Source organism: Bombus huntii, chromosome 5 (assembly GCF_024542735.1).
Source record: "Bombus huntii isolate Logan2020A chromosome 5, iyBomHunt1.1, whole genome shotgun sequence".
Classification (NCBI taxonomy): Eukaryota; Metazoa; Arthropoda; class Insecta; order Hymenoptera; family Apidae; genus Bombus; species Bombus huntii.
The window spans coordinates 13,104,601-13,129,219 of NC_066242.1; the positions used below are offsets into that span (position 1 = coordinate 13,104,601).

General features: G+C 36.2%; 3 protein-coding genes across 8 annotated transcripts in view; 2 read left to right on the plus strand and 1 right to left on the minus strand.

Moving 5' to 3' along the window:
* The window catches only part of LOC126865629 (beta-arrestin-1), a 28,143-nt gene extending 15,342 nt beyond the window's left edge, over positions 1–12,801 (minus strand). The window contains exon 1 of the mRNA XM_050618398.1: positions 12,591–12,801. The gene's annotated coding sequence lies outside the window, so the exon portion shown is untranslated. The remainder of the gene's footprint in view (positions 1–12,590) is intronic.
* LOC126865631 (protein FAM8A1) overlaps positions 1–15,471 on the plus strand; it is a 34,759-nt gene extending 19,288 nt beyond the window's left edge. The window contains exons 1-6 of one of the 5 annotated variants that reach the window (XM_050618407.1): positions 12,869–12,989; positions 13,784–13,989; positions 14,092–14,238; positions 14,482–14,602; positions 14,676–14,799; positions 14,863–15,471. In XM_050618407.1, coding sequence (XP_050474364.1) covers positions 13,788–13,989; positions 14,092–14,238; positions 14,482–14,602; positions 14,676–14,799; positions 14,863–15,201 — 933 coding nt within the window. In that variant the 5' untranslated portion in view covers positions 12,869–12,989; positions 13,784–13,787 and the 3' untranslated portion in view covers positions 15,202–15,471. Of the gene's footprint in view, positions 1–12,868; positions 12,990–13,374; positions 13,593–13,744; positions 13,990–14,091; positions 14,239–14,481; positions 14,603–14,675; positions 14,800–14,862 lie in introns of those variants that run through there. The other 4 variants (XM_050618404.1, XM_050618403.1, XM_050618406.1 and 1 more) reach the window with 4 other exon arrangements.
* Positions 15,472–15,676: 205 nt separating this feature from the next.
* Positions 15,677–24,368, plus strand: LOC126865634 (ras-related protein Rab6). Of its 2 annotated transcripts, none has more exons than XM_050618410.1 (6): positions 15,677–15,918; positions 16,573–16,631; positions 17,221–17,380; positions 17,459–17,664; positions 17,752–17,818; positions 20,629–24,368. In XM_050618410.1, the coding sequence occupies exons 1-6, from the start codon at positions 15,849–15,851 to the stop codon at positions 20,700–20,702; spliced, it is 636 nt and encodes a 211-aa protein (XP_050474367.1). In that variant the 5' UTR covers positions 15,677–15,848; the 3' UTR covers positions 20,703–24,368. The 2 variants fall into 2 exon arrangements, with proteins under 2 accessions (XP_050474367.1, XP_050474368.1); XM_050618411.1 differs by lacking the exon at positions 20,629–24,368 and adding an exon at positions 18,267–19,531.
* The last annotated feature ends 251 nt before the right edge of the window (positions 24,369–24,619 follow it).

Consider the following 24,619-nt stretch of genomic DNA (forward strand, 5'->3'; position numbering starts at 1 on the left):
GCATCAGAAGCTTGTAAATTGTAGGAATATTCAAATGAAACGTTAAGATTTCGTGAAATCTCGGTAAAGGCGACAGGGAGGAGAATCTCTTCTTCTTTAAGGTCGCTGCACAATTCAATAGACGAGCAACTGGAGCTCGCGACAGAAACGAGATTAGTGCCGAGCGGAAAAACGCGAACGTCGCTGGCGCTGGAAAACCAACAAAACCGATAAGCCATCAGTTTCACTCGATTACCAATCGAGGCAAAATCAATTTCACCATGGTTCAACGTTCCATTTCCATTCTGAAAAAAATATTTTGCTTTGAAAGCCTTTGAAACGTTTGGACCCTCCACGAACGGACAGATTTTTGAAGTATTTCCCGAAAAGGGAGAACGGTGTTCTTTTAATCGATATAAAATCGATAGAGGTTACTGTCGGACAGAAACAAAAGAGAATTCGTGAACTGGTCTTCACGCGAGCGACAAAATGAATTTTCTATTCTTAATCGCGATTTCCACGCGAGATGTACTTGGACTCGAACTTAAAAATAGTTCGTTGCTTTCAAACATAAATCAAGCTGAAAAGCAAGTTGTAAATTTGACGGTAGAACGTACAGACGCTGTACGCGTACATATTTATATTTTCCGGAACGCATTAGAACCGTAATGGAACCTTTTTCCGATTTGCGATACACGTCCGTCTACAATTTTGGTACGTCACTTAACTGTAACCAATTTCGCATGTTGTAATCACGTAATTGCGTTGGCTCAATCCGCATAAATGATGGAAATCCAGCGGGCCAAGTGTCATTTTCGAATGACACGCTCGTACGAGTTCATACTAATTACGTCACGAGCATAAATTCATCATACCTGAAACGAACTTGTAAACGTGACCGAGCCACCGAAGCAATCAACTTGAGCACGCTTCACGTGGGAACGCTCGAAACATATTTCTATCAGCATCCTATTCTACAGTCCCTGAGACGAAATCATTCGTGAATGTGTGATCATATTCGCGACTATCGTTTGAATAATTTCTGTAATCTCTTCCTTATCTTCATTCTTCGCTGTGATTGTAAAAGGTTTGCAGAATTATCAGAGGCGAGATTTTTTCAGGATAAAAGTTGTCCGAACCTCTAGAATTTAATTATACCACGCCGAGTTACATTAAATCGCTGTCTCCTTTGTTGTGTTTGATATAACAAATTCTGTTGGCAGATGCGTCACAATTAGCAGCGAGTTATTTATCGAAGCGTAACGTGGACGAATTGAAAAGATACGAGCGCATCGCGCGCGCTTCGAAAAAAAAAAAAGAAAAACAACAGGAAAATTACGCGTTAACATCGCAATTTTTCGTCTAAAAGTTTTTCCTTCGCTTTGACGCCGCAAATTTGCATCACGATCACGATGATACTGTGTGCACGTGCACCGAACGAGGGCGCAAAGAGGTAATAGACGTCCCGGCATACTAAATTGCAGAATTTATTAGTTATTATGAGGAACATGCATGCGTATTTGCATGTACCTATGCGACGATACACAAAGGGCGGGACGTGGTCGTTTAAACTGCGTGGCAAGCGCAGCAACTTGCTAAGAGTTACGAGGCAGACTAGATAACTTTATTAAAGCTTCGACGGACAAGTTTACAAATTCCACGGCTAGTTAAATCGAAAATTACCTAATTGTATTTCTAACAACGAAACACGCAAAAAATTCACTAAAAACTACGATGTTTATACATTTCCATGAAGAATAAATACATTTCGACCAAAACGTCCACGATATTTGGTATTCGTAGCTCTTAGATGTTTGTCATTTGACCACATATACTGTTTTATTTTCACGTTCGTTTATCTCGCTGAACGAGAAATTTGAAATTGTCAGGGAGGGCGTCTGAGCATTGGATCGATACTGCGCCGACTGATCTGCAGTAATTAAATATCTAAAGGCCATGTAAACGCATCTAACCAAACAGCTTTAGCCTATACCAAACTTTATTATTTCCGCTTATTTTAATCAATTTTCATACTATCAATATTTGAACGCGCAATTTCCGTGCAACGTACCGTGTAAACACAACTGTTATTTGTGTCGATGATGAATCGAGCATAAAAAGACAAAAAAAAAGAACAAGAAGAATGATTATTTTTATGGATCCTCAAAATCATAAACGATTTATTCAGCCGCGTTTCCAATCTTCGCGGGTCAAGGTAAACGAGCATGTTATTAATTATAAACGCAACTTTTTATAGGTTACTTGAACTTCAGCTAACTACCTATACGTATCTACCTATACTCGAGAATGACACTGTTTGGCTTCTTCCAGCATACAAACGATTTATTACGTTGTAACGTGGGGCAATAACGCAAGTATTATATTATCTGTTTCATTCAATAATACGTATGAATTCGATCGATGATTAGAAACGACTATGTTTCTAAAAATATTCAGCAATGTACTACGAAACAATCTTGAAAATAATTAAGGAAGGTTAATGCATCGCATCGTTCCAACGTCAATGCTTATTCATTCATAAGATTCAGCTGCTCGTTTGTTAAGACACACATTTAAATTCCTTATTTATTACGATTGGCGTTGCGAAAAAATTATACATTGTTGCATAATACTTTGTTTCTTAACATCTTGTTATTCTCACCTCGTTTAATCTTACACGCCGTCCTACGCTGGTTACTGTTATTTATACTATTTATCTGCCCGGTAATTTGTCATCTGCCGTGCTTAAATTAATCGTTAGAAACCGATAACGTGAGATAACGCAATGATACTAACGAAAACTAACTTTTGAAACTGGTTGGTTTTATACGATCCAGATGATGCCTATGTATATTTTTCATCCATTACAATTTAACGTTCTCACGAATGAAACGAGTACACATTTCTAGCGATTTTATTAAAAGAAATATAAAAGTAACTGAATTCTAGTCTGAATTCTCTTTTTAATCGTTTTGAATATCCTCGCGTGACATCAACTTATCGCTGCTCCCACCAACGCAACAACTCTCCTTGTCAATTCTCAACAATACGCCCCAATTGCCGCGACGAATTCCACAGAACTTTTCCGTGTTCTAAAGGTTAGGAATGCACAGTTTACACGAAAGAAACGCACTGCATCGCCGCACTTTGGTGGCCAGGTCAACAGGTCACTGTTCACAGCAAAATGATTTCCATATAGAGGTTTTAATTCTTCGTCGCCCCTTTTTCCATTGTTGTATATAAGCTCGAGACTCGCAGAAAACCAGATAGAAACTTTCTTTATTGGAAATTTGTTTGCATACGCCTGATAACCAGCATAAGTTACTTGACGGTGTGCAAGGTTGCAAGCTATCACTGGATCGATTGGACGACTAAGGTCAGCAACTTTTATTGGACGTTTAGGGTGTGTAACGTTAGGCTAGATTGAGAAGAAGATGCTTGTGAATTTTTTCTGATACCACGTATCTTTTATCAAATGGCATGCTCGTGTTTTGAAGTTTTTGCAATTCAATTCGTAGAATAATATAAGGCTAAGTATCGCAAGAAAATCATCATGAATGAATCTGTAGATATAATGGTTCCCGTGAAAAAGCATCCAGTGCGCAAATTCGCTTTCACGGATACGCGCGATCATTGCAAAACCGATCAAGGACCTCTGGCTCTGAGAACCGACCGGCCTTGAATTAGTAGGTATTCGATGACTGAGGAATGTATCAGACCTATGCACGCGTATCCGGATTACTCGTGATCGTGACACAGAAATTCGCCTTCGAACGATCGCGGAATCGCGTAGCCGTTCGTGCGAATGTCGTTCTCACGGATATCGAAAGTGACCAATACCTTTCTCCGTTCGATTCAGAAAGATAAAGAAAGAAACGTTTCTTGAGCAGCATTCGCGATTTATACTTTTCACGCGTCGCTTTTCACCGTGACGCAGAAAGAAGTATGCTCGTTATACCGACATCGGGAATGCTTCCAGGAATCTTAACAGCAGTTTTGAACGTTAAACACGCCGCGACTGGAATACCGGTTCGTTATGCATGGTTATTTTCGGTCGTCTATTAAAATTTCCACCCGCCATCATGTTCGCGTGGAGAACACCGTGCAGTTAGCTTGTTTTTCCTTGAGAAACTTTTATAATTTCCAACGTAATGGTAGTATTCACTCGGTAAAGGCACCAGATTCACGTGACTAGGTTCAATTAATTTTCTCGAACAACGTCGTTGCTTAATCTTCGCTAAACTAATTGTACTGTTTTTTTATTTACATTTACCAAAATATAATCGACTATTATAGTCGATTATTCTTTTTAATAAGGTACACTCGTTGTTAAGTCTTTACAAGCGATTTCATAGAATCCTGAGAATCTGAGAATTCGATATTTTAATTATAGTCATACGAAGTATTCTTTAATCTTGATTCAAATATTATTGAACGACGAACTTTTATGTAGAGTGAATGTATCAATCGTTATCGTTACTTTCTGCTTTAATTTAGGAATTCGTTCTATCAGGTAAGCTTTAACTTCATTGAAATTCGAGACTTATTCCAAGGATTTACTACGGTTCTGATATATAGTTGAACTTCTTGTTAGTGCGTATATCGATACAATACCATGCATCCCAAAGTTTGTAACAGATCTCCATGCTAAGATTCTTGTCACGATATGGGAAAGGTGACGTTTTCTGGTAACTATTCTAGACAGTTTGTCTGAACGTGTTACCTCACCTCGGACTTAAGCTGTCGTAGGTAAGTCTGTCTAACATGGAATATTTACGTGGAACAAGGACAAACTTACTTTTTCTATCATCGAATTCGACCAGTCTCTCTTTAAAATTTCAACATCGACAATTTCGATCTGGTAGCGGTATTTCGCGCAGAAGCAGCATCGTTGCTGGCGTGAAAAAGAAACTGGGTTAATTGATGCGAGCTCGTGGTTGTCTGGAAGAGAGAAACAGCAAATTCCGCGATCGAAAGTCGCGACCCGGTCCTTCCTGCAACGGGGTTTATGCCAACGATTCGTGGAGGAATCACGTTTCACCGGTACGTATGAAAAATCACAACATTTAACAAATAATTTCCCTGCGTTTGCTGCAACCGACACACCGATGGATTTTACATTGCAAATAAGCGCACAAGTCGCGAATGGTTTTTCCCATCTTACATCGCTGGAAAAACTCGAGCGAATAAAAATGCAACACGTCACGTTGCAGGTGTTATCCTACTGACACATCCTTTTTTATCTTAATGCTTCATTAAATTTCATTGAGCTTGTTCGTTCTTTTCAATTGAAAACGAAAGATGAGATTCACCTCGTCTGTAATTTTTGTACATTTTCATTTTAATTTTTGTCATCGTCAATATGTTCTTCTTGGGTAGAACTGTAACGATTCTCGCTGCATTTTCTTTCGTCATAAAATTTCCGTACATTTAAGAAGCGTAACAGATTGCTTTTTATCGCTACATGTCACATCAGAAGAGCAACAGCCGACAGGTATGGTGTTTCACATTTTTGCCAGATTTCAGATGAAGTTTTCGCGCGGTTGCTTCAGCTACACTCGGTTGCGTACCGTTCATCATCCTCTGTCAGCCTACCACCTGTTTCCGTACCCGGCGTGCTTTATTCAAGGAGTCAGTAGACCGAAAGGCGATCGTCAATCTGACCGGAAGGTTCGTCAGTACCGGATGGGGCTCGTGAAAGGCAGTGCAATTAATTAAGATGGAATTATGCTGCCAGCTCGTTCACGCCTGAAGGAATAGAAAAACGCGAGGGAGCGCTCAAAACCTACGATCGTTTCACCTTTTATTTCGTCGGTTCACAAAACTTTCACTTTTCTTTCTTTCTCATATCAAAAAATTATATGTCTTTTCATTAAATGCTCAATAAGCACATGTAAAGCGTAAGAAACGTTCAATTCAACTTTTAGCGTGGTTTAAAGAGACGTATAGAAACGAGGTTATAAGTGAGACAGAAAGTCTCAAGATTCAGAAAGATTCAATAAGCTTTCCTTCTTTACTGAAAGAAGTTTTCTTGTCCTCAACTTATTTTCTTCAAAGAGAAAGTTCACCCGTTTATCCCTCCTTTAATGTTTTTATCTCTTAGCAGTGTATTATCTCTATAGAAGTTTAATTACGAAGGGATGAAACGAAACGTTTGCTTGATCACCTTTTCTCATAGAAGCCCCGAAACTAGCCCTTAAACCCTCGTGCTACGAATTCGAACCAGGGTAATGAAGAAAGTCGTCGTAAAACGAAATGATAGTAGGATCACTTCTTTCCTTTGGAATTCACAGCCGTATGGGGAGTCACCCTTAGTCGTTTGCCTCGAATCACGTGGCCCGTTTCCCTTGAATTTTTCATTAAAACTTTACGACGTCAAGCGAAGAACAACGTAATATTTGAGGAATATTGCTCGTAACTTTGGACTTTTCGTTCCACTCCTCAGGCATTTTACAAATTACATCAACGGGATAAATTAAAATTTGTCACAAATCACTTTTACTTTATCCACGTTTATTATAAGTCTATAGTACATGGCTTGTACAATGATATCGAAGAAGTAAAATCTCTGGAAGGACTATGCAAACGTTCCGGAAATTAATGGCGGGGCTGGTTCCGTGAAACGGACATGCAAATAGATTCAATTAATAACGATAAATGACGAACTCTCCTTCCAGCTGTAACTTCACACGTTTTGCGTTTATGTAGGTAAGTGAATCTTTTTAATGAATTTCTGCGGATAGACGCGTGGCAATGCAAATAATGAAGCGGAACGCGAAGGAATCGAAAAGATATTACACTGCAGCTCGATAGCCCTTTCAATTAGGAAAATAGAATGCCAATACGTTCAATGAGGTGTCTTGCTATCGCATAGATTATCTTTGTATCAGAACTAGCATTACAATCCTAAAGGAAAAGATAGTTATTTCTATAAATACCATGTTACGATACTCGTTATTAAATGATGATTTAACAACGCCGATAAATTCCACAAAATACCTAATCAGTATTTCGTCGTATTTCGCGTGATTTCTATTCGTGTATTTGCCATAAAAATCATATAAAGTAATTAGGAAATAGAAAATCAATAAACAATTTGCCATTCTCGATCTATGGAACGAATTGTAAGAAATCTTTTAGCGTGAATAAATGTCGAGCGGATCTCAGAACGACGGAACAACCCTAGGAAAGTCGATCAATTTCTCAATGCGAGATTCGCGCTGAATAAGCAGTTCGTAATTCGCAATCGTGATCAGTCTCAGCATTACCGTCGAAATAGATAACCATAGATATCGTGGAACTTTGCACAACCAATGAATAAATTTTATTTCGAGTCAAACATCTTCGAATCGTAGCACGATAACAGAACGCCTAGTTTTATTTGCCGTAGATTACGATGTTCCGTGGTATTTTGCGCGCACGCGTGTTTCTACACGATCATCATCATCTTTCCAGGCAGAACAAACATTAGCTAGAATAGTTATGTGCGAATTTAATCCGGCCATACGTTGATGATCACACTATTCGATAAGACGAGTTAATTAATTTGAACGTTGAACGAACTAATCTTGAAGAAAAGTGTCTTGTAATTAGGATATTGTTTATCTTATTTATGTTATCTTTCGTTCTTTCTATCGCCTAATATCGTAATATATCGAGTACGTGATTAAGTACTCGAGATTGTTTCGGATATTGATCGGTATGGGCTAACTGACGAAGCTGTCCGTAGAGCGGAACTCTTTTCTAGAGAGCATCTACCCCTCGGTGTAACTAACCACGCTTTACAAGAAGTTTTATTTCACAGACTGTAATTTCGCCATTGGTATCAGCAATTTCAAATGTCGCTCCCATTCTCTCGCTTCTTTTTACCATTAATTTTCATCATAGATCGTCAAATGTTCAAACCTTTTTCCGTCGAACCAACGCTTCGGAATTGAAATACATCAACGAAATAATATCTCTGTTGCTCTTTACTAAATACACTTCTTGCTACGTCTCTACCATCTCTATCAGTGATCGATGATGAACTGAGGAAATCGCGATCGCACAATAGGATCGAAAGTCCATTGTATGCGTAATCGTCGACCCGTGCATCCTTCGAGATGCACGTCGATTTCCAGATACTGTTTCACCGGCACGAGAATGCCGATCTGCATCGTGAAGCGTATGATTCACGTTGATTGATTGGTATTTCAGAAATGTCGGTCACTCGGAATAAAAAGCAGCTGTCTGTTAATCAGGCTTGATCGTTTTTAAAATGAAAACTTTATCTCGTTTGAGGATATCGTAAATTCATTCCGACGCTAAGATTGCGACGATTGATTCAGAAATAGGATGTTGATTCGTCGGAAAGTCCGCATTACCAGCTCCGTCTTTCTTTATTTTATTCGCGGAATCGTAATTTTCTTATCAAAACGTGACGTTAGCGAACTTTGAACTTCGAAATTTTCTACAGAATTTCAAGCATAGTCACGGCACTATAAATCTAATTTATCACAGTTTACGTAATGTTTAATGCGCTTCATTGATCACGCTAATCGAAGGAGACTCGAATTATTATTTTGATCAGTCACAGTGCATTTTAAGACATGCTTCATTACCACTGTAATTACAGATCTGTTCACGATGTTCTTGCGTTATATCACGGTACAAAGCTGAGTTTGTTATCTGTTCCATTTACTTAATCGATACATTACGTATCGCGATATATTTGTTTCTAAAACAAACAGAGGATCGACTGACCCTAAGACGATATTATATCACGCATACTGCGTAAAACTTAGGAATATTTTGCAAAGCTTTCCACGCATACTGGACAAATATTAGAGGATATTGAGAAACTATAATTCAGGAATTACCGTTACATGCGTTAGAATGCAAATTTTCCGCGCGATGTTTAGAATGTTTAGATCGTAAAGATCGGAAGAAAATACCTCTCTGCTATTTCGTAAAACGAAAAAACATCTGCGTATAAGTGAAATATCGATGCTTTATCTGTTTCTTTTTTAAAATTGATACTCTTATCTTGTCGATATCGTCGTTTTATATGTTTCTTCTAACATTCTGTAATATGTCAGCGAGTTAATTGCGCGTTTTATGCTCTCGAAAAATCCACACTGTCGTTTAATCTTCGTAATAAAACAATCCTACAGAAATAAGTTGGGATATTGCTATACTAAAATAGATGATCTCGTTTCCATTGAACCTGCCGATGACATTTTCTGCGCAACTAGGCAAAAATTGGAGTTTCCACGCCTTGAAACCAGATTTCATCCGGCTCTATTCGTGGAAAGGACGAAGAGCTCATCTGTGCCGCTATTCACACGCACGGAATTTCAGTGGAAATCAGTTTATAGAATGACGCCGTTAGCGAAATTACTCTAGTCATCGACAGAGAAGCTTCACTTTCGACGCATTAAACATCACACTGTTTTCCTTACGTTTTGATGCTTTAATGCTATAAAAAAAAAAAAAAAAAAAATAACAGAACTTTGTGTCAATTCCAAATGCAATGTAGGTATCAAATTTGATCGATAGTGTATTTTTCACTAGTAAACACATATTGTTTACTTGCCTGTGAATCTTGCAGTTGGCATGCACTTAGAATATCAACGATGCGGTCGCGGCATGGAGCTTTCGAAATGGAGAATAAAGAGAAGAACAGTCAGGCCTCTTATAACCTTAGGTCTGTTCGTTCTTTAGAATTTCCCGTAGATAGGATCTAATTAACCCATCCACGACACGAAACCACTCTTGCAGAACTAACCAGAATCACATTTTCGCTAATTAATTAGACCATCGATCGCTTAGTTTCATGCGGGTATCCTAAACTGGTCGTCGAAATTCCATGCACGCGATAAAAAGGATTTTTAAATTCGTCACTTCACCGGTTCTACACGAGAGCGTTCGATTCGAAACCCCATTGCCTGGCCATTGTAAATCGTTGGGCGTGTGCGTTTCACTCTGGCGGAAGTCCACGAATGCAAACCCATTGTTCCCGATAGCAATCGTGCATCGATCACAACGGACGATCCGCGATACTTTTGCGTGAATCGAATTGCGGAGGCGAGTCTCTGTACAGTGGCGAAATTGGCGGGAATGCGACAGCTGAAAATCGAGAACGGAATCCTTGGAATTTCGACGAGAGAAAAGACCGTCTGTGGCGTTGCTTCCCTTTGTTATAAGGAACGAGAAACTATGTGGCTGAAAGCCTTCTGCCGAGACACGATTGCAACCAGGAATTCAACGGAGAAGCAAAATTCCGTTTTGAGAAGCAAAAAATTCATCGAGTATTATGGAAACAATTGAACGTTCGTCAGATATCTTTCGATTCTGTATCTGTGCTTTACAAAGTTCCATTAAAATTGGCGCGCAGCAACTCGCGTATATCCGACTCCTCAGGGGTTAAGCTTTCTTCGGGGATACATTTGCAATCTACCGATTTATAATCAACGCGAATAAATTACACGCGGACAGATTACTTATATTAGGTCGGTGAGAAGCAACGTCTGTCTGTAAATTGTATGAAACTATGGAAATATGAATTTACGATTCGATTGCACTGGTAGAATGGAAACCGTCATTGTTTCTCCGTGACGATTATTAATAATCGATGATCACAAATAACTGCAGTTTCACCGGCAATATGGTGGAAAATATATTGTCGCGACCGATAACGTTCGAAAAATTAAAGCCGCGTGATTAAACTCGAAATTCATTTATAGAAAAGATATTACAATACGAATCAAATACAGCTGCAAAAGGAAAGGAAATATTTTATCTCGAACCTTCGGTTGTATCAGCTTTATGACACAGATTGCATGATCAATGATAAAGTATTTATCTTTATACGTAGTAATGTATAAATTTATGCAGTGCTATTACTTTGCACACATCTATGATAACAAAATTTTACGTTACATTTCCTTTTCCGTTTACAATTTTTAATCGAGTCACCACATTTATTTATGTTTTCGTATACAGTGGATTAGGAGATTTGGAATGTTGCTGCAAGCTGCTAGCGTTGTTGCACGATCGAGTAGGGCAATTTGTGTTATCGTGAGCTTCCCCTGCGCCAGAGAACTCAATCAACGGAAACAGTGGTTATCGAGAAACACATTGATCAAACGGCGAAAAATCGCCGATTTTCATCGATCGATAATTCGGAAAAGACAGGAAGGTATAAGAAACAACTACACTTATGCAATCGAAGTTCCTGTGTTTACTTTCAAAATATAAAGAGATACATTTGTTAAAAGAATAAAGCAGAAACCTTAGTTTTACCGACGATAGTTTTTAATGACACTCGCAGAGCTGTCGAAATGTCGGCGGAACCGGAAACGTGTCGCGTGTAGAAGCGCATTTAATTTGACCGGGACGCGGCGAAATTAGTATGCGATGCGGTATGCCGCGACGTTGTCCGCGTTCGACCGGCTCAGATTAAAAGAACGAGCGATAGCAGACTGAGAAAAGCCGCACAAGACGTACAGGCTCCCACGGTGCCCGGCCATTTTCCCATAAATTCGACGCAACCGGTTCCGAAAACGTAAAGGTGCTTACGACGAGTGAATGAGATTCAGTATGCCTGCGGCCGTTCACCTCATGCGTGATTTGGGGGAAGCTTTATCTTTTATTCGTACGCATCCTACCAAATCAACCAACGTTTTTTTCATATATCGTTTCGTATCTTTCCTTTCCTCAATCGTTTCTTTTCCCTTTTTTCTGTACTCCTTTCTTGTAACGCGGGACACTCCATCAAGAGCAACGCGTTTCCATAATAGGTATCGAGAAGATTCCCACGAGATATAGCCATAGAGTATCTACTAAAAACGGATCGATGGAAAACTGCATTTATTCTAACCCGCGAGAGGGGATTTAAGTGATCCGCAACATTGCCGGTTAAATCTTATTCGGCCGATTTGTCCTGAAATATTGACGCAACATCACGCGTGTATCTAGATGTTTGTCGGCCTCGTTTACCAACGGCTTTTTTTATTCCCCGCTAGAGCACACGCACGCAACTCGCACAGCACGTGGATCACGAATTGCTTTTCGTAATCATAGAATTTCAATCGAACTTATGCTTTTTAATATTCTCTGCGGTTATTCTACGCTGCGTGTTCCGATTTGGAGCATCGCGTATGTTTCATGTTAGTGTGTTTGATAAAGGTGTATATTTCATAGGTTATTTCCAACTATAACTTAACCTCTGCTTTGGAATTGGAACTAAATCGAATTTTCGATCTTCACACGCTAGTCTAACTCATTGATACTCTTCATTGGTGAATAATATGCTAACAACGGTCAAATACGGGTTTTCAAGACAATGGGAAATGTGTGCCGCGTTTAAGTAATTGTTTACAGCGTCGGTGAAAGAGGGAGATTCGATTTTTCATTGTAACTCACCGCTTATATTCTCAGAATTCTAGCGCGACATTCCACCGAATTGACGCGTGACTGAGGAATCACCGTAACTCGATTTTTCTACGAAAAATACCGTGTTTTTCGAAAAAATTGTTAGTTATCTTACGTATATATTACCTTCCGGTTAAGTGCTCGGTAATATAACCAAGGAAAATGTTATTACACGATCAAAGTTAAGATGATCTTACCTAAATGTTTCTTCTGGCGTCGTGGCCCACACCCTGTTCAAGACAAGATCAAACTGTCACTCTTAATGCTTATAATTGAACACAGCTAATCAGCACGACACACTGCTTCACGACACCTATCCGTTACGCTCTTATTTATTTCGTAAACGTGAAATACTGAAAGAGGCGAGTCGTCAGAAACGTTCTCTGACCGTGATTACTGCACGAATGCTTCGAGTACGTCATGCCCTGAGAAGCTAGCGCCGCAATGCGAACTACCGCACACTGCCACCTGGTTTGGGAAGCATACTAGAGTTTTTAGTTCCTGCAATTCAGTTCTGCCAGCGAGTAGTAACTTTTTATTTCTATTCGGTACTTTTCATTTCCTACGTTTCGTCTCTCCGGCTTCTCGTGATCAAGGTGTTCATATTATCTTTTTCTATACGAATTTTCTGTATAATTTATATTCATCGAATAAAAGTATTGCGTTTATTAGGATTCTTTTACATAGATTATGCTCGATTTTGTAACTTGTTCAGTTCAGTTGTTTCTTTAAAGATGCATTTTTATAAATGAAATGTTTTAATAGGTCACAATTGTATGCGTTTTACGTATTTATAATAACCTTTCATTTTGATTCATATACAAAGCATCTTATAGTAGCATTTATACGACTTGCATTTTTATTTAGTTGTAACGTGTTGATGAATTCGATTGGACGAGATAAATGTTTGTCAATAACAAGTTTTTAACGATTCTTTGAGCGTTAAATTTAAGAAGAAAATACGTTAAGGATCATGTAATATTGTTACGATAACATTTTTATGACATTACTAGTGAATTTTTAAAAAATCAATGATCATCTATTTGTTATTATACACGTCAGCTTTAAGCAAATACGCAAAATTTTATTCGAAGCTATCATTCTCCAATGTAAAGAGCAAGAATTACGTGTAAAGTAGGCGTATGATTGTTTCACCTATTTATTGTTAATGTTGTGGGCTGACTTTTCACTATTTTTATGTTAGTCTGCTATTTTGCGTGCGAAAATTAATATTTCGCGTGAATATAAATTATTCTTACTGATAATTACCGAGCATTATTATTTGTTATTTTAAACAAACCAACTTGTACCATACTATATAATCTTAAAACAAAACTATTCCTTCGAGCAGGTTGATAATATTTCTATTTGATACGATTTTACGAAACAGCAATATGGCAGATGACAAAAATGAAGATACAAAAGAGGATAAATCTAGCGAAAATAAAGACCAACTACGAATGATAGCTGCCGAAGAACGTTCGGAATATTTTAAAAAATTAGAAAAATGGTTACATGAAGCCTATGCTTGGCAAAGCATGGCTGCAATGTTTCCATATTATTTAATGTCTGGACAAATAATAAACCCATCATCTGGTAAGATTGTCACATTGCTGTCATCTCATGAAGCATGTAATTTACAAGTTACTATGAATTCTCAATGTAGCAAAATTATTCTATAAAATAGAATAATTATAGGTGTACCATCATTCTCATCACAAGTATCAAATGTAGCAAATACACATAGGTTAATTGTTGACACGAATGGCCAGGAAAACGATCCACTCAGACAAAGAAGGCCGCAAGATTATGTAGGACCTCCGTTCCAGCCTCCTGGAGCTGAAGGTAGAAGGTCATAACGATATCTCCTGTGTCCATCACATTCCAACAGAGGTTCAGCTAGTACTATATGTGCTTTTATTACAAAAGTACTGCATTTTATATAATTGTTTTCAAAATGTTTGGCTGATTTATGTGTCTTTAAATAGCTACGCATAATGCAGTATTTTTGAAACATACATTTTCATCTGTATCATCTAATGTCATGATTATCTTTTCCATTAAGATTTAAGAAAACGATTTTTTCAGGATTTGAATACCGTATACCTCCAATATGGAAGAGATTTGCAGCAGAATTTATAGATACAATAATGTTGTTTCTTTTGAAGTTTTCCATTACTTTCATTGCTATAGATGTTTTTGATTTCATGTATGTATGATTAATCCTTTTCTCTTTATAGTTTCATCTTTCTTTGACTTGCCATCATCCTATCTTATTTTAGAGATATAGATGATCTAGACTTGGTACGAGCAAACTTGAGAATTGATTATAAAATGGCTTTGGAAATGACATATGGCATATTAATACTAGAAATAATTCATCGTGTAATAGTGTGCATTTTTGAGGTATGTATATTATTGATAGAGAATAATACAAGTAATGAATGCTTAATGAAAGCATCTTTTTAGGCATTTTGGCTTCAACATGGTGTAAATGGTCGTATTGGCGGTGCAACACCTGGAAAATTCATGATGGGATTAAAGGTAGTTCAGTGCCGTAGTGTTACACCTGTTGATAGACCTGATGATCCTGACGTTGTACTTGTTTCACCAGGAATAGATTTAGGTTTACCACTAGCACTTGGAAGATCAGTTGTGAAGAATATGATTTTAGCATTTTTATTTCCTATATGCTTTGCCTTATTTTTCTTCAGGTTTAACAGAACTGTTTATGATCTACTTTGTAATTCCATTGTGGTTGAAGATCCTCATAGGAATTTAAATAATAATAGACTTCATCAACAATAAAAAGAACAAAAAAAGTATACCTGCATTGTATGTATATATCGTGTGTGCACAAGCGTATCTAATATGTATATAATCGTTCAACTAAACAAATCGATTATCGCAATACTACGAAGTATTTTTCTAGATGTATTACGAGAAATCTTACAATTTCTGGATAATATAAATTTACCAATTGTTTGAGAAACAAAACTTAATTATCTTGAGACTTGTACCATTGAGATTGTACAGATTTTATCTAACACAGTTACTAATAAAACATTTTGTAATTTATTTTCAAGCTTCTTGAATCCCCACACATATGATATTAATAATTTTTTAACATATTGTTTTTATAACATTTGCGAAATTATTATAGAAACATTTTTGTGGAAATCTTCAGTAACAGAAAAAAATTTTTTCGATGTATTTTAAATTTTTTGGCGCCATCTAGAGGAATAAGATTAGAAACTAGCAAGACTAACAACTAACCAATGACGTCACTTCCCAGTTAAACGTGGCTACCCTACAAGTGAAGGAAGGAGTGGCTTTGCGACCTGTCAAGTTAGATGATTTCTCGTGAAAATTAATGACTCGTTGCATCAATTAAGTTATTCACGTGTGCTTAGTACTTATAATCCACCGCGTAGTAGTTCTAATATACGAAGAAAATGTCGTCTTCGGGTGATTTTGGAAACCCGTTGCGTAAATTTAAGCTTGTCTTTCTCGGTGAACAGAGCGGTATGTATTTTCTAAATCTACTTCCGTTGATTTTGGATCAATATTGTTGATGTACATGTCCGTTTTATCTTGCTGATGATTTCTCGTGTATCAAATACCATATTTTCTGTCGTATGTATCAGTTCCAATGATGACCGTTCTAGGTTATAGATCAATATTTCTGGTCACTGTGCAACTTTATCGTTGCGATCGAATTTGGCGTCGTTCTTGTTATCACCATCCTAAAATTGCATTTAGTCTTAACAATACCCATAATTTTATATCTACCTAGTTGTACAATCCCATCATTTTCATAAAAAATGTCTATTAACCATTAAAATTCATTATTTATGCAGTTAATCTCGTATCGCTGTTTTATATATTTGTTTCATTTTAAACGATTGCAGACTATATCGATATACCGCAATATTGTAAAATCTAATCACAGTGAATAAATTTCAATAATTTATATTTTATCTAAGGGAAGATAGAAATTTTGTTATGAATTATATATTTTTAGAAATGGCTACAATATTATTTAAATTTATAATAATAATTCATTATCATGTATGTTTCTGAACTACATTCTGTACAACTATATTCTATTTTATATTTTGATTTTTTAAACGTATAATAGTACATTTTTTCCATTAATCGTGTGATTTGATGTTGCAGTTGGAAAAACTTCTCTTATCACACGGTTTATGTATGACAGCTTTGACAACACGTATCAGGTATGAAATTATTGGTTTTGTGGTATACATATATTTATACATATGTCATAAAATTCACGTATAGTCTTAAATAAATACCAAATAACAAATTAATTTCTCTAGGTACATAGACTAATATGTTATCTTATAAATATTTAAATATAACAGTTCTTTAATTTTCTCTTTTACCACACAACCTACAATCTAAATTTCTGAGATTATCCATATCTCATTGGCATATTTTCCAATGATCTTATAAGAATGTCATAAATTTGCACTTTCATCCATATCTTTATCTTTCATTTTTTTTTCATTTTATTTTATTGTAGTTATGATTTTTATATGTCTTACACTTTTGTTATATAAAATGGACAGTATCAATTATCAGTGAGGAGAGACAATAGGGGGGCCAAGACATTGATTTTTTCTAATAGATAACATTAAAGAAATAAAATGTAGGAATATCATAAGATTATCATCAAGTATTATTACTTCTATTTTGTGAATTTATTAAAATATGAAATTTATTAGTTTTAATTAAAATATTGTAGGTATAATGAAATGATTTTATATGGAAAATTACAATAAAATACTATATTATTTATTACAGGCTACAATAGGTATAGATTTTTTAAGCAAAACTATGTATCTGGAGGATAGAACTGTAAGATTACAGCTATGGGATACTGCAGGCCAAGAACGGTTTAGATCTTTGATACCTAGTTATATCAGAGATTCTACTGTTGCAGTGGTGGTGTATGATATTACTAGTAAGTTTAATTTGAAATAGAGATAAAGTGTAGACTATGTCATGTTATACCATGAGCTCAAGTGAACTATATATACAGATGCAAACTCATTTCATCAAACATCAAAATGGATTGATGATGTACGGACTGAAAGAGGAAGTGATGTAATTATTATGTTAGTGGGTAATAAAACAGATTTGGGTGATAAAAGACAAGTTTCAATGGAAGAAGGTGAACGAAAAGCTAAAGAGTTAAATGTAATGTTTATTGAGACTAGTGCTAAAGCTGGATATAATGTGAAACAGGTAAGTTTCTATTGCTTAATAAACATTTATTCTTTGCTATGTTAATTAAAATTGTAATATATTAATTCTATTCTATTCATTGACCAGCTCTTTAGAAGAGTAGCAGCAGCTTTACCAGGCATGGATTCCACTGAAAATAAGCCACCTGAAGACAGTATCCTTTATGTAAGATACGTAATGTGCACATTTGCATGGTACATATACATAATCATATTTCAGGGATTTTTCTTTCTTCAAATATAGCACTAAGAAATATGTCCTACATCCTTGATCTTTATTCTGTTTTTATTTGTTAACATGGTTTGAATATCATTTGTTTTCAAGATTACTTGACCAGTGTATCAAAGTAATCTTTCAATATATTTTATAGAAACTTTATTGGTTATTTAAATTTCAGATATATTTTACAATAATATTTTATCAATTTTCTAGAATAATTAAATATGTATGTTATATAGTTTTAAATTTTACATAACCATTATTAATTTTCTAAGTATCGTTTTGAATCCATTACTTTTAACATTATTTTTTAACATTATTAACAGTTTTGGTTTTTTCCGTTATCTTTTTGTGTTTTCCTTAATGTGTTGCTAAACCTGTAGTGCAAGAAGTAGTTCTGAAGGACACACCAATTGAACTGAAAGCATCGGAGAGCAGTTGTGCATGTTAAACCACCGATCAGCCTAATGGTAGACAACACACTGATATAAGTTAATTTATAAATTAAACTTTCAATGCTAGGACAGTGATATTCAGTCTGCACCCTTTTCACAGTTTATAATGTGAAAAGGAGTAGCACTGTACTGAGGAGCTATAATGGTTTTTTGTGAAAAAAATAAATATCCCACGGTAGCTTAAGCAGACTGCTTTTACACAATAACGTGTTTGTGTGTACTAGTAAATCATCAACATAATTTAATTCATTTAAACTCTTGTACTTCATCAGAGCCGCTTGCTTTTTTGACGTGTCGGTAGGTAATAATCGTCATCCTAGATAGTGCTTCGAACATTTTCTTAATCGACAAATAATTTTTATAACAGATATTTTGTTTGTTACGAATATTTGTAATTTTAAGTAATTACATTTTTTTTATATTTTGCATTCTGATAAAAAAGAATTTGAATGAAATACTAGTCGTATGCATGATCAGTGCTGCAATTGCATGATATATGGTGCACTTATATATATACTACATATGTATTTATCGTCATGTATATATAAGTTGCAATACGCGATAAACTAATGTTGAAATCATGTAATTACGTATTGCGTAAATGCAGTCAAAGTAATAGTCAACTACAATTCGTTATCGATCTGAACTGGTTGCAAACGCGAGCAATAAAAATCTTATATATTTATGGATGCACTGGATTGAAATGTGGACCGATTTAGTATAAAAGGCAACTCGTATAATATGTACCTGCGAGCGTACTGTGAATGAACATAAGGAGAAAAATAATTTCAACGATACAAAATTAGTAGTTAACGATATCTCATTTTTTATAAATATTTTAAGAAAACATTGCTCATGTATAATGGTTTTCCTTGATTTGGAACAATCACTGCATAAATTAATATGTTGCATTTCCTATTGAAGTATTATTTATATATACTTGGAACTGAATATTTCATTTATATATACACATACAAAAGCAAAAAAAAAAAAAAAAAAAAAGGAAAGAAAGAAATTTAGATAGATCAAATCATTTTCAGAAGCTTTGACAAAATTGAATTTGTATATATTAACTTAAAATTTGGGATATGGATAGACAGAATGCTATTATACCTAATACTATGATATTTTTGTTAATAATTATTGTAATATTTTATTTATATAAAAACACCTAATAGCATTATTATTTTTTTATATTGATTTTTTTTATGAACCATAATTTGTTCTTGCCATTTTTCCTCGTTATACATATTTCCTTATTTCGTAATTATTGTATAAGTCTCATTTTTAGCTGTATAATATTTTAATTAGGGTTTATATACATATAGGAAAAATAGGGACAAAGTGAAACACTTAAAGTTTAATGATACAAAAACCATACAAATAACAGAAGCAATTCTATTTTATTTTATGTTGCATTATACATTTTTTGTCTTATAAGATCTAATATAAAAAGTCTGTCGCCTTTGTAGTATTTTCTATAGTTTTTACTGTGCTCTGCTATCAGCTTTGTAGAAAGAAAATGAAGCTAGCTAAATATACTTCCATATAATTTGAACAATGACCTAAAATACTGATAATTACTTGCTTATCTGGCTAGAAAAATTATTATTTTGTTTATAAAACGTTAAAAACTCCGATAACGACTATGATTAATGTACTCAATGAACAGTCGGGCTGACAAGTGATAATAGCTGATCATAATTTATGACATACTTGAACAATTAGTTATTGGCATATACAGAATATTTCACTTTGCCTCTATTTTTCCTACATATACAATGCTTTGTATCATATCGTGAGGATGTGAGAGATAGCACTCATTGTATAATTTCTAATTAAGGTGCTTTGTGGCTGTAAAATTTCACGGTTATTAATGTTAGGGAATGCTCCGTCCCGTTTTTAAACTACTTAAATTTTATATGCTTTTTGAATACCATCTATCCTAGCTTTCGGAAAAAGAAAAATTTACTGACTCAAACTTCAATGGGACTAAATTTTCGATCGATATCCAGAGTCAAAAATCGTATAGACACTTGAGAAATTCTTTGTAAAACTTCTAAATCTGATATAATGACCCAGCATACTGCCTAAACACAAGGAATCGTTCAAATCTATTAATACGATTTTTTTAGGGTTTAGCAGTTTCCTAGAATTTACACGAATTTGTAAGATTGATACGAAAATTGATCGACATGCTGATCCCTTTTTTTTTTTTTAATGAATTAATAGCTGAATATTAATGGCAATCGAATGGTTACTGTGATAACGCCTTAACACACGAAAGCAGCTGTCGATTTGCAGAATCAATCACCGATGCAGAACGGCTCCGAATCGGAGGGAGAGAGCGGCTGCATTTGCTAGGGAGGTGGTTTATCAATGTGCAGCTAATAATGCTAACTCCTTGAGACATTCTGATACGAACCAAAAATCATCACGTACTATTAACAAGATGCTGGCTTCTTCTGATGTCTACATCGTGGCCCATAAGTTAACGCGCGACGAAGGCACAAAACGTTTCATTGACACCGTTCTTACTACCGACTACTTCTGTCCCAATCAGTCTCATTTAAGTCGTTTAACTATAGCGTGATTAACTGAGCGTTTTGCTATGATTCATATTACTCCGAGAACAGCTTCGTACGGTTATAGTGCACGTTGTTATGTTGTTGTACCCGCCAGACACTCTTCGACGAGAACTAGCGATCTTCTTTACACATTACGGTGTGAACCGCAAATAGACGTCGTTCAGGAAAAAAATAAAAAATTCCATCAAACGAATGACCGATGTAATAGCTACATCACGATGATAGGATGGCTCTTCCATGCTCGTTAGAATATCATTCAATGCGTCGTTAAGCGATCGAAGCAATATGCAAACAGCTTTTCTGTGAGATTGTACATATCACGATTCTTGATGTTGCGAATCGTTCAATAAATAAAAAATACATCGACATTACTATTTTTACTTTTCCATCAAATTTCGTCGAGCTTAGTCGACTCGAGAAGTCGAGATGCCATCAATTTCTTCCGAACAACGTTCTTTGCTCATCCTATCATCGTTTCCTTGGATCGCGATTTTCGAGGTAAAATCTACTCAACACGCACAAGACACCGAGAAGCTTAGACGAGAGTCTTTTAGACAGAGATATTCTAGACCTTAACGAAAACGACTGAAAGTAAAACGTTTTATTAGTTTACAAGATAGTCGAGGAAATCGAATGATCGAACGGTCTGTTTCCGGATCATTTGCGAAAATTATTACTCACACGTAGAACATGTTATTGGCAAGTTTGTTCGATGGTGGATTGTTCAAGGTTTATAATATTGTAATCATAATTAACCATCTTTATAGACATTTTTCAATATTTCCTGATAAATAAGCGAGCGACTCGATATGCGATCCGTTCATAAATTGAGGAAGAAGACGCACGTTGAAGAGAATAATTTGGGAAAAGAATGAAATGTGTTCAATCGTTCACTCGCCATTTTATATAATTATTAACTTGTGTAACTATTCAATTTTTGTCTTTCAGTACGTTATCTTTCGAACCAATGAAATTTGTTGATTGTTTCAGCAGGTTAGATGAAAGATCATAGATGAAAGAGAATCGGTATTTCAGTTTAAAAGGAAAATTAGAGTTGCGTCTTCTTTCTAACGAGATACACACAAACACACATGCACAAATAAGTGCGTAAATGACTAAAACGTAGAAATCAGTATGGAAAAAAGTGTGTGCATTGTGCATCAATTCATGAACCTGTCTCGTGTGTCACGACGTGTGACGAGCGTCGAGCGACGAAATTGCTCGTGTTTTATCGAGGAGACTGAACGCTTTTGAGCACGCCGTTGTTTAATCAGAATCGAATAAAACGAAACGAAATATACTCGAGCTATAATACTAATACTGTACTGTGCCAGGCATAACATGAAGCGCTTTGGAGGAAAAGATGTTGCGACAGCCTCGTTAATGAAGCGGTTGAAGTCGGAAAATTCGCGGGTAAATTGGTTCGAGCGCGACATTCAGTGTTCTGTCAGCGATAATCGAGTGTGCCATGAAGGAAGTGGGCCAATTTTACATCTGCTAATTAGAATTTAGAAAAAACGAAACGGTAGACGCATCTGTGAAGAAAATGCAAGGATGAGAAAATTCCGCTTGCCACGTGACTGAAGTCGCGAACGAGCGTAGTTTCCTCTGGCGTCGTCGTTGAACATTGATGTGATAAGGCTTCTATTTGAAGAAAACGATGGAAAAAGAGCGAAACATGAAACAGAAATTAAGTGATATGTAATTCATTAATCCGCCGTGCTTATCGCGAGCTCTACGTGCACTAGCACCGTTTCTTCTCAACGTTAAACTGTCTCTCTAGCGCAGCCCCTTGTGTAATAACGTGTCGTGTAGCGTTGATTCGCACCGTGTCTTGTATTGCAGCGTACGAACATCCAGAAGTTTTGTGGTACGAATCCCAAAGAAAGTTTACGTTTTGGAGAGGTCGAAGATACTTTATTACGTTCGATACTTTCTATCCGGGAAAAACATATTCTCGTTGAAGAATGTATTGTAAGCTATGGATATGGAATAGTCTAAAAAGCGCCTAAAAATGTCGGTTGGGGAAAGGATTCGTACCATTTGACTTCTCGTTGGTGCATGCCGAGCGTATATTTTTCTTTCATTCGGCCTCGTGTTCCGCGGAGAAGACACTCGGCTGCAGACTCCTCGACCGAAAATACGGCCGTAGCTCGACGTAGGGTAGATTCCCTTAGACATTTCCGTACGAGGGGAATAACTTTGCTGTAATCGTTTTAATCTTTATCGCCTAGTTCGCGATGTTCATGCCTAAGGAGAAAGAGGACGCGTCAACGCTCGTCAGGGGGCGCACTTCCGATGTAACTAAAGGAAGTCCTCTCGATCTCCACGCGGCTGCAGCGATTGTCTCCTCCACGCTGGCGAAGCGAACGAATGTAGAGATACGTCGATCTAGTCGGAACGATCTGTCATTGGAAACAACGCGATCGATGGATCGTTCAAAAATCCACGGTGCTTGTTTCGTTGGGGCACAGTGAGATCTTTTCGGTTACGGTTCCATCCTTTCGCCACGAGAGTATTGCCGATTAAATAAAAAATATTGTCACGAATTTCGTCGAAGCGTTACGTTATTGTATCGAGTCACTCAAGCGTGATTTGACAATTACGATAATTGGTGATTGCGTGAAACACATCTACGAAAGTATTGACAAATGTTTGTGTAAGGGATGGAATACGTTTATTAGAATTATTTAGTAAGACGAAAAAAGTATCCAGATTTCATAAGATCTTATATTTTCTTTTATCAAGCTTGCATTTTATTTAAGAGATAGTCCTAATTAAACGGAATTACGTTGTATTATTTGAAATAATATTAGTACGAGGAAGGAAACATTCGGTTTTGTAACGTGGTTGCTCTTCGTAGCGAAAGGGTTAACGGAGATTTGATAATCTAGTAGTAATAATGATTTGTAGCGTTTCGGAGGATTCTTGTGAATGTAATTTGCAAGGCAGCCGCGTTATGTGGTAATGTTATTGTAGCCGATGTTTCTTAGTTAAATAGAGGTATTCGCTGTATCGTCTTTTTGCAATTAAATTGTCAATCTTAACGTAGCAGTAGGGTGCGATATTCATTAATTGTAAAGTTAACCCTTCCAGTCATCGAGGCTGTAGAATTCTTGTGATGGATCTTTTTGTAAAACATTACGAATCCAACATTATGAATTCATGATATAGTCTTCGACGTAGGGAATTTGTGGGAATGTCTTTTCTGTATATTAGATTTTCTGTCTCTATATGATAATTTGGTACTTATAGTAGAGTGTTTCCTTGATTCCTATTATTCTTCGTTCGAAAGGAAATGAAAATCCGAGACTCGAAGGGTTAAATGTTTCAAGGCTTTAAGTTTCTCCGACATATTTAATATAAAATAGAAACTAATGTACGCTTTTGTTTAACGTGATAAAACGAGATCTTGCAGAAATATAATTGAAAATAAACACCAGAGATTCTTGATTCATTCGAGATCGATGTAAGGGAAATTGATCGACGACCGACAACAGCTCCTTCGCGTTTGTACCTGCATCGTTCTACATACGCGCCTGAACATCCCGATCAAACCGGAAGACTAAAAGTGCATTTATGGCTCACATCATCTATAAGCAATGTACACGTATTATATTATTATAACTATCGCGATTGGATTCGTTGAAGAGGCGAAAGAAATGGATACCGAGGACAAGTTCGGGATCTTTT

What these genes read in the sequence shown, in the direction of transcription:
- LOC126865634 (XM_050618410.1), top strand. Translation starts at nt 15,849, where the DNA reads ATGTCGTCTTCGGGTGATTTTGGAAACCCGTTGCGTAAATTTAAGCTT. An exon ending in GCTTTGACAACACGTATCAG is followed by an intron (nt 16,632 to 17,220) that starts GTATGAAATTAT and finishes TATTTATTACAG; the next exon opens with GCTACAATAGGTATAGATTT. An exon ending in GGTGGTGTATGATATTACTA is followed by an intron (nt 17,381 to 17,458) that starts GTAAGTTTAATT and finishes CTATATATACAG; the next exon opens with ATGCAAACTCATTTCATCAA.